The sequence below is a fragment of the Typopeltis vanoorti genome, chromosome 15 (assembly GCF_054136105.1).
Source record: "Typopeltis vanoorti isolate ZY-2024b chromosome 15, IOZ_Tvanoo_1.0, whole genome shotgun sequence".
NCBI lineage: Eukaryota > Metazoa > Arthropoda > Arachnida > Uropygi > Thelyphonidae > Typopeltis > Typopeltis vanoorti.
In genome coordinates this window covers 52,699,901-52,713,236 of record NC_143563.1, presented here as the reverse complement: position 1 = coordinate 52,713,236, position 13,336 = coordinate 52,699,901, and the positions used below count along the sequence as shown (strand labels likewise).

Genomic DNA, 13,336 nt, shown 5'->3' with positions numbered 1-13,336 from the left:
ATAAGTTAAGGGGATCGTATAGCAAAAGTATGTAAGTTCTTTTTACTTAAACTCTGATATTCTAGATCTAGCTACTCACTGATGAGACCTCAAAAAAGGTTGAAACCGGTCTGAGTAGTGACCTCTCCTCATAATGTAAAACAGTACTACATCTCCTAAGAGCTGTATGTTTTTACATTATGAGAAAATATCAAGAACAGTGAGGGATCTTGCTCCACCTTTGCAACGAGTTGCCGTGGTGTGGCACTACCAAGTGGTCACTTACGCTTGGATATGCTGACAGTTCGTCGGCATGAAACGTTTCAGATCGTAGTTTTCGATCTTAGTTTCGCTTACTGGCTGAAAAACAATAAGGGATTTTTATCCCCTTAACGTAGTTAATCCTTGTTCCTGCAGTGTCTCCTATGTCTGTATATTGCATATGTTCTTCTGGCCTATTTTGTGAGATAAAAAACCCCCCTTTCCAGGAGAAAAAACCTTACCACATACGAAACTAGCTAATTTGCTTTCTGATGAGAAGCCCTGATAAAGGTTCTTCATGTACTAGATGGGATTCGAACCCTGGTCTTTCCACCCAGAGGGTACAGTCAAAATCATTTATGCTATGGATGCTCAGCTGGAACATTAGAATATAACATTTAATGTGAAATGTCTCAGTAAATTGCATGTATTTTAGAATTTTCATGTATTTAAAAACACTTATATTAGCAGTGAAATTTAGTTTGCCTGTTCTTTAATTGATTTTTAATATAAAGATAGTATTTTTGATGAAAGAAATTTAAGCAAGTCAATTTTTAAAATTTTAACAAGCATTTTTTTTTTATTTAACTCTTTTTTTTTTTTTTAACCATGTAAGTAGAGGTTTCAAAACCCATGGCACTGATTAGCACACACATTAAGGAATAGATACAAATATTAAGTCTGAAAAGATTTTATGGGGGGGGGGGCATAAAACACAAATTTCTTGTTAACCCCAAGAAAATATTTCTGTCACTGTTGCATATTCAATTTTCATAGAAAAACTGGCAAAAATTGATATTGCAAGATTTCTAAAAATTTTGAAAGCCAAATTCTAAATTTGTTAGACTTTAAATTAGAGAAATATAAGTGGAAATCATTCAGAGATATTATTGAAGGGTTTATAGGATTAAAGTTGAAAATAATAAAGAACTAGTTCATTAACTTATAATGGTACCACAAGATAAGAATCTGGTTGTCACCACTAATTGCTTTCCATCATTCACACCTGGACTGTTTTACTGAAAACTTTATTGCATTGAGTGATAAGCAGATGACCATTTTGATCAGGACATCATGGTAATGGAGGAATTATCCAAGGGAAAATGAAATATTAGTGCATTATGAGACTATCAAGAGATTATAAATATAGTAAGATCAACAAGTGTTTGAAATTTGGTTGTCTATATTTTCTGATTGAGAATTATGTATTATGTATATATATTTATTTATACATTACTGAAAATACTTAAGGAAGCTTCTTATGCTTGGACATACTTGTAAGAAAGAGTCCTGACACTGACAGGCTGGAAAAAGAATAATGGCCCAAATATTCTATTTTTAAATTCTACGAGGGGGTGGGCTGAAAAGTTCTGATAAGCACCTATAACAAAAACGATATTGAAGCACCCAATATAACCACAAGAAAAAAACATATCTTAAAATACTATGTAGGATAATGAATATGAATATATAAAATAATGTGTAAGTTACATGGTTCTATCTCAATTCCTTCATAGTAATTATTACAACAGAATGCATTTGTTTTGATCCTTGTTGACCAGTGTAATAAATGGTGTCACTATGAAGAATGCAATTATGTCTGTGATTTTATTGTCTGTGATCACTTCCCTGTTTTTATCACAGAGATGTCACTTAAGCCATTAAATACTCAGCAAGCTTTATAGCTTGTCACTCCATCAGAAGTCATGCAAACTGCTTGCACAGCATGACAACAATTTAGTGCAAATATAATATATAATATAAAGAGAAGTCCTCTCCATATATATTTGTCAAGCATCATCCATACCTTGACTGGCACTAGTATCATTCCTTTATTAACAGTAGCTCCTTTTGAAACTTTTCAAATATCAGTTGTTTTTGAAACATATTTTGATGCACACAGCTTGGGAAGAAGTCAACATACACCTACCCTAATAAGATGTAGGATTTCCTTTCACTGTGATGACTGCAGCAGTCCTGTGGGGCATACTTTCCGCAAGTGTATGATAGCGATCAATGGGAATTTTGGACTATTCTTCCTGTAGGCATATAATGAGACCCTAGACTTTGTGGGGCAGACATTGCTTGATCTCATTTGATGCTCCAATTCATCCCACATATGTTCAATAGGATTGACATCAGGTTTCTGTAGAGGTCAGTCAAGTGTGGTGACATTGATGTCCACAAACCCCCCCCATTACAGTAGCATCTTTATGATGGTGCATTGTCTTCCCTGTAGGATGCTGAAAGAGACAATGGTCAGTTCCATGGAAATGTCACAAAGAAACTGCATTTTCCCGAATGTTCAGATACCTCTTGGAGTTCAGTGTTCATGGTACCACAAATAGAGGTCTGAGGCCAAACCAGGAGAAACAGGACCATACATCCCACTGCCTCCTCTGAATTTCATAGTTGGTGTTACGCACTATGTTAAGATATGTTCACCAGAATCTCCACACCCATACCTGTCCATCTGCTCAGTAGAGGGTGTAGCATGATTCATCTCTCCATAACAAAGCGTTCTAAAGCTTCCATGTCCCACTGTACATGCTCTTTGCCACTCAAGACGATGCTGCATGTTGGTTTGGATGATGTGGAGTTTGCATATTTTAGTCCTACCATGGAAATCTATGTTGTGAGCCTCGGTTCTTTTTTATCCTTTTTATCAGTTCTTTTTTTACATATTATCCAGCATATAGCACCCTATGGTCACCTTTGGTGAGTGTGGTGGGTCATCCACTGTAGCACTTGCAGTTGACTCCCTGTGCTTCCATGTCAGTATGGTATCACTGACTGTTGACCTGGATCAAATGGCCCAAATTGTTAACAAATTGGGCCTCTTTCAGACTCCATCAGTTCTCTTCTTGCAGTTTCACCCAGACATAGCTGCACTGACTTCGAAGCATCTTATTTATTCTGACTACAAATACGTGACTCAGTACATGGCATGACGCACTTTGCCCATGTGGGTGCCCACTGACTTCTCTCTAAGCAGTGTGTGTGTGTGTGTGTGTGTACACACATAAAGTCTGCAGTGTTTTATATGGTGTTGTAATGTTTTATTTGAAATTTTGAGTTCTGTACATTTTAGAATTTAAATACATTTAATATTAGTAGTGAAATTTATTGTGCTAGTTATTTTTTTATTTTATTTTTTAAATTTGTTTTTTTTTAAATACAAGAACAGTAGTATTTCTGGATGGCAGAAAATTAAGCAGGTCATTTAATATACAAGAGGTTGAAACCTATGGCACTGCAGTGTGTTGATATAAAGTAAAAGATTGAAACAGTCATAATCAGGAGATTATCATAATCAGATAAACATGAGATTGTCTATAACAGGATTATAGATTACATATATAATCTATAATCTGTAATAGATTATAGATTATCTATGATATATATATATATATATATATATATATATATATATATATATATATGACAGAATGATCATTGACTCGGTTAACATACATAGTTTTATGAAAAAAATTGAATGACTAGAACCGAGATTTAATTAAAAAGGTTTTAATATAAACACACTACTAGTTTCGGCCTATAACAGCCTTCTTCAGGTGACATTATAAAAGAAAAAAAAAAAAAATACACTAAACATTGAGGGTTAAAAGACTATGAACAACATAGACAGTCTTTATACATAATTAGCATTAAAACGTTGTAGTTGTATTTGAAGCTGTTCTTTCATTTGTTGCATTGTTGGGAGAGTGCGTGCTTGCTGCATCACGTGAACGCCAATACATGATTACAGCTGAATGACTATCTGGGAGGTTGTAGCTTAAGTTGTTATTTAGATGAACAGGATTGAAGATGATTTCTCTCGATTCCACAATTTTTCTCTCTATTTCGTCACTGCAACGGAAGATGTTTGTAGATTTTTCCAGCAGACTTTGTGACTTTGGTTATCATCATTAGGATTAGCTGAGAAGAGGATATGACTTGATAATGCACTTGCTCGCTGTCTCTTGTAAGTAATGTCTCTCATGTGTTCTTCCATACGCATTTCGACAGATTTGTCTGTCTGCCCGAAATAATCTTCTCAGCTAATCCTAATGATGATAACCAAAGTCACAAAGTCTGCTGGGAAAAATCTACAAACATCTTCCGTTGCAGTGACGAAATAGAGAGAAAAATTGTGGAATCGAGAGAAATCATCTTCAATCCTGTTCATCTAAATAACAACTTAAGCTACAACCTCCCAGATAGTCATTCAGCTGTAATCATGTATTGGTGTTCACGTGATGCAGCAAGCACGCGCTCTCCCAACAATGCAACAAACGAAAGAACAGCTTCAAATACAACTACAACGTTTTAATGCTAATTATGTATAAAGACTGTCTATGTTGTTCATAGTCTTTTAACCCTCAATGTTTAGTGTATTTTTTTTTTTTTTTCTTTTATAATGTCACCTGAAGAAGGCTGTTACAGGCCGAAACTAGTAGTGTGTTTATATTAAAACCTTTTTAATTAAATCTCGGTTCTAGTCATTCAATTTTTTTCATAAAACTATGTATGTTAACCGAGTCAATGATCATTCTGTCATCTATGACCGTCATGACGAGGCTTCTATTATCAATAATAAAAGAAACTTCAACAAGACACTAAAGAGGATTGGACTAAACATTAACAGGTTGGTCTTCTTAAAATGTTGCAAATTCCATGCTATCTTTCCTAAATTTATATGCTTTAAGGAAAACATAACAACTGAACGTGCGAAGAGAATCTATCATAAAGCTAAATTGGACCTACTGTCTGAAAGAATATCGGATACTAAACGCACTCTCGCTTTTCTTTTCAATAAAAAAAGAACCATAGCTGAAATACTGGAAGAATCTCTAGATAATGAAAGTTGGCATACCTTTAATACATACTGTGAATCTCAAGCAGCCAGAATACAATATTATAACAAAGTAAATCTTATAAGAAAATTTGAAACGTTAAAGAGATTACAAAATAATAGGAACTCAAAACCACACATCAATATTGACAAAGTCGTTATCAACAAATCCTCCTATATACTTTCAGATGTAGAACAAAGCATCCTTAGTAAAGGTCTAAACTTCATTCCTTCCCCAAAATTAATACCAAAGGAGACACTACTTACAAAAATAGAAAAAGCTGCTTCTTCTCTCCCTCCACAAGATGCAAACCTTCTACGTATTGAATCAATCTTTATTATCAATAACGCAAAACCACCTGCAGACAACATTACTTCAACTGAACGCAAAGCTATTAAAAGTTTAAAAAACAACAGAGATATAATCATCCTCCCTGCAGATAAAGGAAATGCAACAGTCATCCTGAACTCCGAAGATTACAAGAATAAAATGATCGAATTACTACATAATGATACCTACTCAATACTTGAGAGAGATCCAACTCGTGAACTTCAAAATCGTACAAACAACTTATTAAAAACAACAACTGAATTATCCCGAAATGTCCGTTTATCTCTACGCTCTCTCCATCCGTTAATTCCTCGCATATATGGTGTTCCTAAAATCCATAAAGAGAACACCCCATTACGCCCAATTGTAGAAGGTATCGATTCTCCTACATACAATCTTTCAAAATACCTTGCCAAATACCTCAAAAGTTTTTCAGGGAAATCACCTTCCTTTATCAAGAACACTACAGAATTTGTTACATACATCAAGGATATTACAGTTGATGAAAATGACATCATGGCTAGCTTGGACATAACTTCTTTGTTCACTAATGTCCCAACAGATGAACTCCTAACATTACTCAAGGACAAGTTATCCAAAAAATGTTAGCCTTGCTTACACAATGCATCAGCTCCGGTTACTTCAAATTTCAAGATAATATATACAAACAAAATCATGGATTGGCTATGGGTAATCCTTTATCTCCTGTTCTTGCAAATATTTACTTAGAAGATTTTGAAACCAAGGCTATCTCTTCCTTTATTTTAACACCTAAAGTTTGGAAACGTTATGTGGATGATGTCTTCATTGTTTGGAGCCATGGACATGAATCCCTTATGGTTTTCCTCGAACATCTCAATAGCCGACATCAAAGTATTAAGTTTACTGCTGAGCTTGAAACGGATAATTCCTTGCCTTTTCTTGATGTCAAACTGACTCGCTCTTCTGCTGGTAAACTAAAAATATCGATATATAGAAAACCCACACATACCAACAGATATCTGCACAGTCAATCCCATCATTACCCTCCTCATAAGCTTGGAATAATTTCCACATTGGGACATAGAGCCCGTTCTCTTCTTGATGATCCAAATGAAATTCTTACAGAAATAAACCATCTGAAAACTTCTTTCGAAGTTAATGGATATTCCAAGAAAATCATTAACAAATTCCTTCTTAATCCTCCCAGACATCACTCAGAAGAAACAAATAGATTCAAAAGCAATATATCTATTCCTTACATAAGTACTGTTTCACATAAATTAGCAAGAGTTCTAAAAAAATACAATATCAGAACCTTGTTCACTTCCTTCGTTCCTTAATTAGCCACCCAAAACCTTGTCATCATCAACTCAAATACCCTGGTGTATATAAAATATTATGTGACTGCGATATTCCTTATTTCGGGCAGACAGACAAATCTGTCGAAATGCGTATGGAAGAACACATGAGAGACGTTACTTACAAGAGACAGCGAGCAAGTGCATTATCAAGTCATATCCTCTTCTCAGCTAATCCTAATGATAACCAAAGTCACAAAGTCTGCTGGGAAAAATCTACAAACATCTTCCGTTGCAGTGACGAAATAGAGAGAAAAATTGTGGAATCGAGAGAAATCATCTTCAATCCTGTTCATCTAAATAACAACTTAAGCTACAACCTCCCAGATAGTCATTCAGCTGTAATCATGTATTGGCGTTCACGTGATGCAGCAAGCACGCACTCTCCCAACAATGCAACAAATGAAAGAACAGCTTCAAATACAACTACAACGTTTTAATGCTAATTATGTATAAAGACTGTCTATGTTGTTCATAGTCTTTTAACCCTCAATGTTTAGTGTTTTTTTTTTTTTTTTTTTTTTATAATGTCACCTGAAGAAGGCTGTTACAGGCCGAAACTAGTAGTGTGTTTATATTAAAACCTTTTTAATTAAATCTCGGTTCTAGTCATTCAATTTTTTTCATAAAACTATATATAGATATATATATATATATATATATAGATATATATATATAGATGTTATAGATGTTATAGATTATCTATTACATAATCTATAACGGGATTCATATTTTAGAAGTGTATTTGTGGTTTATGAGGATTAAGTGTGCTAAAACATATTATCCAAAAATTGTTTATAAATATATATATTATTATTACCTGACACCTCCAAGTAGTTCAAGAACTCGTCGCAGGAAGGTACTTACTCTACTCTGCTACACACCATCTCCTCTACTACTTAATTCTCTCACCATACAAAACTACAATAACACTATCACCCATCACTACCACCAACAGCATTTTTTGTCTTTAAATTTTGTGTTCTAATGGTCAGTTACCTGTATATATGGGAGGAAAATCCCTGCTATTCTGTATAAGATCGGCTAGCTCATCATCAACTGAAAAAACCCATATGAAGATTCCTCTTGTTATGACAAGAATCGAACTTGGGCCTTTTTCAATAGAAGGTTACAATGTATCATCATTCTTCCAGTTGTGCTGTAGAGGTGCTTAATGTTGTGTGTACACGTTCACACACACATACACACAAAGTAAGTCTTGTTATAGGTGGGGGTTGTGTTCTCGAGAATCGCCCTGTATATAGAAAACATAAAATGGAAGCTTTATAACATGGGATAATAGAGGTTGTATTAACAAACGAGCAAGATTTCAATCTTTCAAGATTAATTTAATCAAAAATGCACTTATTTTTCATGCATATTCCTTAATATGCATGTGTAACATACATATTAAGAGTAGTAAATAAAATATTCACTATGTATAAAACAAATAACTATTAAAGTCGTTCTTTATTTTCAAGATTAATACATTGTGCAACTCCCCCAGAAATATTCACTGAAAATCTATGGTGTTATCCAGCCCTTCATATTTGCTCTTCAAACAATAGGCAATCTTGCTTTATGTATCCTTCATTGACTGCAGATTTTCTGAGTAATACACCCTGAGGGCTACTGTGTAGTTTCTGGAAGCATTGCCTCCCATAAGCAATGTGCAGTGATTTTTGGTGGCTTTAAACAGAGATGCTCTGTTTAATGGATATGTAGGTATGACTTGACACGCTTCTAAAACAGGCCAGTTTCATCTAAGTTAAACATCTGCTTCAGTGTGTATTCTCCTTCTACTATCTTTGCTTATGAAATAATGAAATTCTTCAGCAGAAATGTGATCTGCAGCTGAAGCTATGCCAGTGATGTTGAGATTGTGGAATGTATAGTGGTCGAACTACCCACAATTTTCAGTGTCAGTTGCTTTTCGCATTTCATCAGATCTTCATTTTTATGTATTTATTTTTTATGTTGTTCCCACCCATAAAAGTTATTAGTAAACCTATAGTTCATTTGTACCATGGGTGGGCTAAGGATTTTTTTCTTCTATTTTTATTAATTTTATATATTTTTGTAATTTACTTTTACATAGTCTAGAAACTCTGCTCTAGAGATCAAACATGGAACTATTTCAAGCCACTTCAGATCTCCAATAAGCTAGATGGTGGTCTCACACGAGGCGACAAAATACAATGTATCTCCCACCTGAAGATGATCACAAACATCCATTTCCATGGCAGGATTCGAACCTATGACCTGTTTGTTGGAGAGCGGGTATGCTAACCACACTCAACCAGGCTGGCCAGATGAAGATATTACTACATAGACTAATGAGGCATTTGGGACACAAAAATGGATACTGAGTACAGCAGACAGGTCAAAAAACAAGGCACATGCACAGAAGCTTCCACTACCTTGGATAGGTGACAGTGGTAGTCCTTACTTACTGAAATAAAATTGCATATATGCAAAAATGCAGGTAACAAAAGCATGTACAATGACAGTTACCTGTATGTGTATATTATGATGCTTTTAAGTATAAAGATTAAGTACATATTTTATTATTTATATATTAAGATGATAGCCTGAAGTTGCTGTGTAGCTTCAGGTACAAAATCCCCATATTAGATACATAGTATGTATTTTCAGCATGTATGAATGAAGATTGTGTTGAGACTACGAGAACCGCCTGTTTCTTGATAAATAGTAGATAATATTGACAGGTTGATTTTTTTTTATTTTTATTATTTAGAACTTTCATATTTAGGATGTCATGTAATGAAAGCTTGGGGTTTATTATTGCTCTTTAATTTTTTTTTTGAATCAGCACAAAGTGTGGTTTGGATTGGAAAATCATCCAACAGTTGTTGCAGTAATGTTGGCATATGCTTTGGTAAATCTTTTAATTAAGTATTAATACTTCTCGTCCCTATTTTTTAGTGCTGAAAAATTTTCACATTACTTAAAAAATTGTAATAAATATTTTTATGATTATAGATTTCATTTTGACTTAATTGTGGAAATTTTCCTTGACGTGTTAACTACTTCTGAGTTGTTTTATTATTTATTTATTTTATATATAGAATATACTATGCAGTTCGTTCCTGGCAGCCACAAGGAATTCTAGGATGGGGATATTTTTTAATCTCATTTCCACTTGCCTTTCTGTATAGCTCTTTTTTAGGTCTTCTCAGGTTCACATGTGAGTTTTATGTTTATAGAAATAAAAGTATCTTTTTTATTGCTTTATTTTAAATTTATTGGAAATTAAATGACTATCTGAGCTATGTTTTTTAATGTGGTCAGCACCAGCTAGAATGCCAATATCCAAAATCATTTTTATATTCAGCTATTGAGTTTTCAATGTGAAAAATAGTAGTTTTACATTAATTATTATTTTACTCTTGAGAGACACTTGTGACATTATAATTAGGAATTATAGACACGTTAACACAAGAATATTTTAATATTTGCCAAATATTTCAGTCTGAAACTAACAGACTATCTTCAGTGGCATAGGAACAGTTTTTAACAAGGTGGAATACCAACAATTGATCATTCAAAAGTAGAATGAGCCACGTGATGTTATATTGCTAAGCATTAAAGAGAGGTAAATTTCATCAGAGTAAGGAATAAATTATAGGTATTAATTCACAATTTCATATAATAATCTTAATTTATAAATAACATTAGACTAATGTAGGAATTAAAAGTCTCAATAAAAAAAATATATTTGAATGTGTTATCCTGATTAAACATTCTCATATTTTTGATAAGGATATACAGTCATTTATTCAAGTTAGGGCGTTGAAGTAAGGCCTCAACACTCTCTTGGAATAGGAGTTCAGATTTATAGCGACATCTGTGTAGAAGGCGAGTCTTGGACCAGAGGATGTTGTGGCTTGTCTCTATCCCGTGCTGAGCCAATCCAGACTTATTGGATTTGTTGTGCAGAATGTATGATTGATGTTCTTGAATTCTGCACTCTCTTTGAATAGGCATTCAGATTTATAGTGACATCTGTGTAGAAGGCGAGTCTTGGACCAGAGGATGTTGTGGCTTGTCTCTATCCTGTGCTGAGCCAATCCAGACTTATTGGATTTGTTGTGCAGAATGTATGATTGATGTTCTTGAATTCTTTTTTCTATAGAGCATCCTGTTTGTCCAAAGTAGGACAGATTGCAGTTACAAGGAACTTGATATACACCAGGCAGAGACATAGTTGAGTGTTTATTAGAAGAGGGGAAATAGGTGGATATTTTGTTAATAGGTATATAAGTGGCTGTTAAATCATATTTCTTCAGAATTCTTGAAATTGGTTCTGAAATCCCGGAAATATATGGAATTGATTCTTTGTTGTTCTGGATTGGATTGTAGGAATCGAACAGATGTTGTGTACTTTTTTCGGAGATGCCATTTAATTTCATGTGATGTTTGGTAGTTGAAAGTTCTTTTTGTATTTCATGAGGAGTTGAACAATTAGTTCTAGCTCATCGGATTAAACATTTTATGATTGTTGTTTTTTGATAAGGATGATGAGCAGATTGTTTGAGAACATAACGTCCGGTGAAAGTGGGTTTTCTGTAAACTGTTGTTGTTAGAATACCTGAAGGTGAAAGGATGAGGAGGATGTCTTAAAAGGATAACTTGTTGTCTTTTTCAATCTCCATGGTAAACTTAATACGAGGATGTAAGGAATTGATTCTAGCTAAAAAGGAAGGTAAGGAATCTCTGTTATGAGGGCCACACTGAAAAGATGTCGTCTATATATCTCACCCAAAAGGATGGTTGAGGGAATATAGATGAAAACAGGATGTCTTCTAGATGTTCCCAGAAGATATTATAAAATTATTTGATTTCGTGATGCACTCTGGATATTTCTTGTGTCAAAACAAATTCCTCAACAAAGTAGAAGGAACGGGCATGAGAAATCCACTTTCACCTGCTCTAGCCAACTTTTATTTGGAACATCTTTTGTTAACATGTCTATAATTCCTAATTAATTAAATATATCTCTTGTGTGGAGAGGATAGGCACTCTTTACTTGATTTGTAGTGTTAATTAACAGTGCCTTATCAGGGTAATTCAGTTATCTTTCATATCTTGGGTCAGAAGGGGGGGGACTTCTAAATGCAGATTGTTTTTAAATACAGTCAGTGTTGATTCTGAAATACCATCCAGAAATAGTCGTCTTAGAAGTATATATTTCATTCCTAAAGAAATCCAGTGGTATCACAATGAATTGTGATAGATTGTGACATTAAGAATACCATAGAATTTTTGCATAAAAGAATAAGATAGTTCTCTATTGAAGTCAGTTATAAAAACTGAAATCTCTAATATGTTTTTTACAATAGCATATGAATACAGAAATAGTGATATCAACAAGCATGAAATCAAAATTATTTTTCTGTCAACCTTTACTCTTTACTCATGGGATGCAAGTTACATGATATATATCCAAAATCCAGATTCCTGAGGAGGGAAAGAATTGAAGGTTGACTATAATAACCTGAAGTTGGGATGGAAGATTCATTGTTCAGATAAAGCTATAAATAACAGATATTAAAACAGTTCATTTACGATTTTCTTGGTAATAGGTAAAACTGCACATGCTGAACATCAATTACCACATTTTTCCAATGTTTTAATTAGTAGAACTACAAATGATGGACATCAGAAAAATGGATTTTCAAACTTTTTGTTGTTAGGTAGGAAGTTAATGTTCAGATAAAATTTCATATAACTGACATTGTTATCAATGTTTAAATGTTAAGTTGGATATTAGAAGATCAGATGTAATATAACTCATAATTGTTTCCTTGTTTAATTGCTTTTGGGTGTATCTGTAACAGATATAAAAAAAAATGAATGACTACATCAGACTTGCTCATTAAATAACAGAATTCTTTGGTGTTTTTTCTCTTGTAAGAATGCTGAAAACAATTTGTTTCTTATCTTCTTCTATAGTTCAAGTGTTCTCTAAATAAGGTGCAAGTCACAAAAAATGGGTGTAAAAAATGAAGTCCTGTCTGTAGGTAGCACCTCTTATAAAACCATACTTTATATATCCACTTTCTGATTCTGATATTAAGTTTTTGGTTGTTAGAAGAGGGCCAACTTCTTGGTGATTTACAGATGTTGATATATATATATGTACATAGTGAAAAAAGTAAAAAATATCAAGGATAGGAAGGAGTAGTGATAGCATTCAATACTAAACATGAAGATGAACTTCTTGATTGGAAAGCAGTTTCAAGAAGAGTTTGGGGAAATTTCAAGATGGGGAGATGAACAGTGAAACTTATTTGTGCCTATGGTCTCACAGAAGTTGTAAGGAAGAAGTGGAAGAACTTTAGTCATTAGAACAGGCAGCTGACATAAAGCAAATGGAAAAAAGTGATCCTTGTTAGAGATCTGAACAGCAGAGCAGGAAATTAATCCCACCAAACATATAGGAATATTTTGGGAAAAGGGCAACACTACTAATAATGATCAGTATTTACTAGACTTCTGCTCAGTACACAGATTAGTCATTAATAACAAGTTCACATAGAGAGAAGA

At 33.8% G+C, this 13,336-nt stretch overlaps 1 protein-coding gene across 2 annotated transcripts in view; it reads left to right on the top strand.

Annotated features, from left to right (window-relative positions):
• The window catches only part of Faf2 (Fas-associated factor 2), a 293,787-nt gene that overhangs the window by 111,172 nt on the left and 169,279 nt on the right, over positions 1-13,336 (top strand). For both annotated transcript variants that reach the window (XM_090404809.1, XM_090404808.1), the window contains exon 4: positions 9,856-9,974. In XM_090404809.1, coding sequence (XP_090260935.1) covers positions 9,856-9,974 — 119 coding nt within the window. The remainder of the gene's footprint in view (positions 1-9,855; positions 9,975-13,336) is intronic.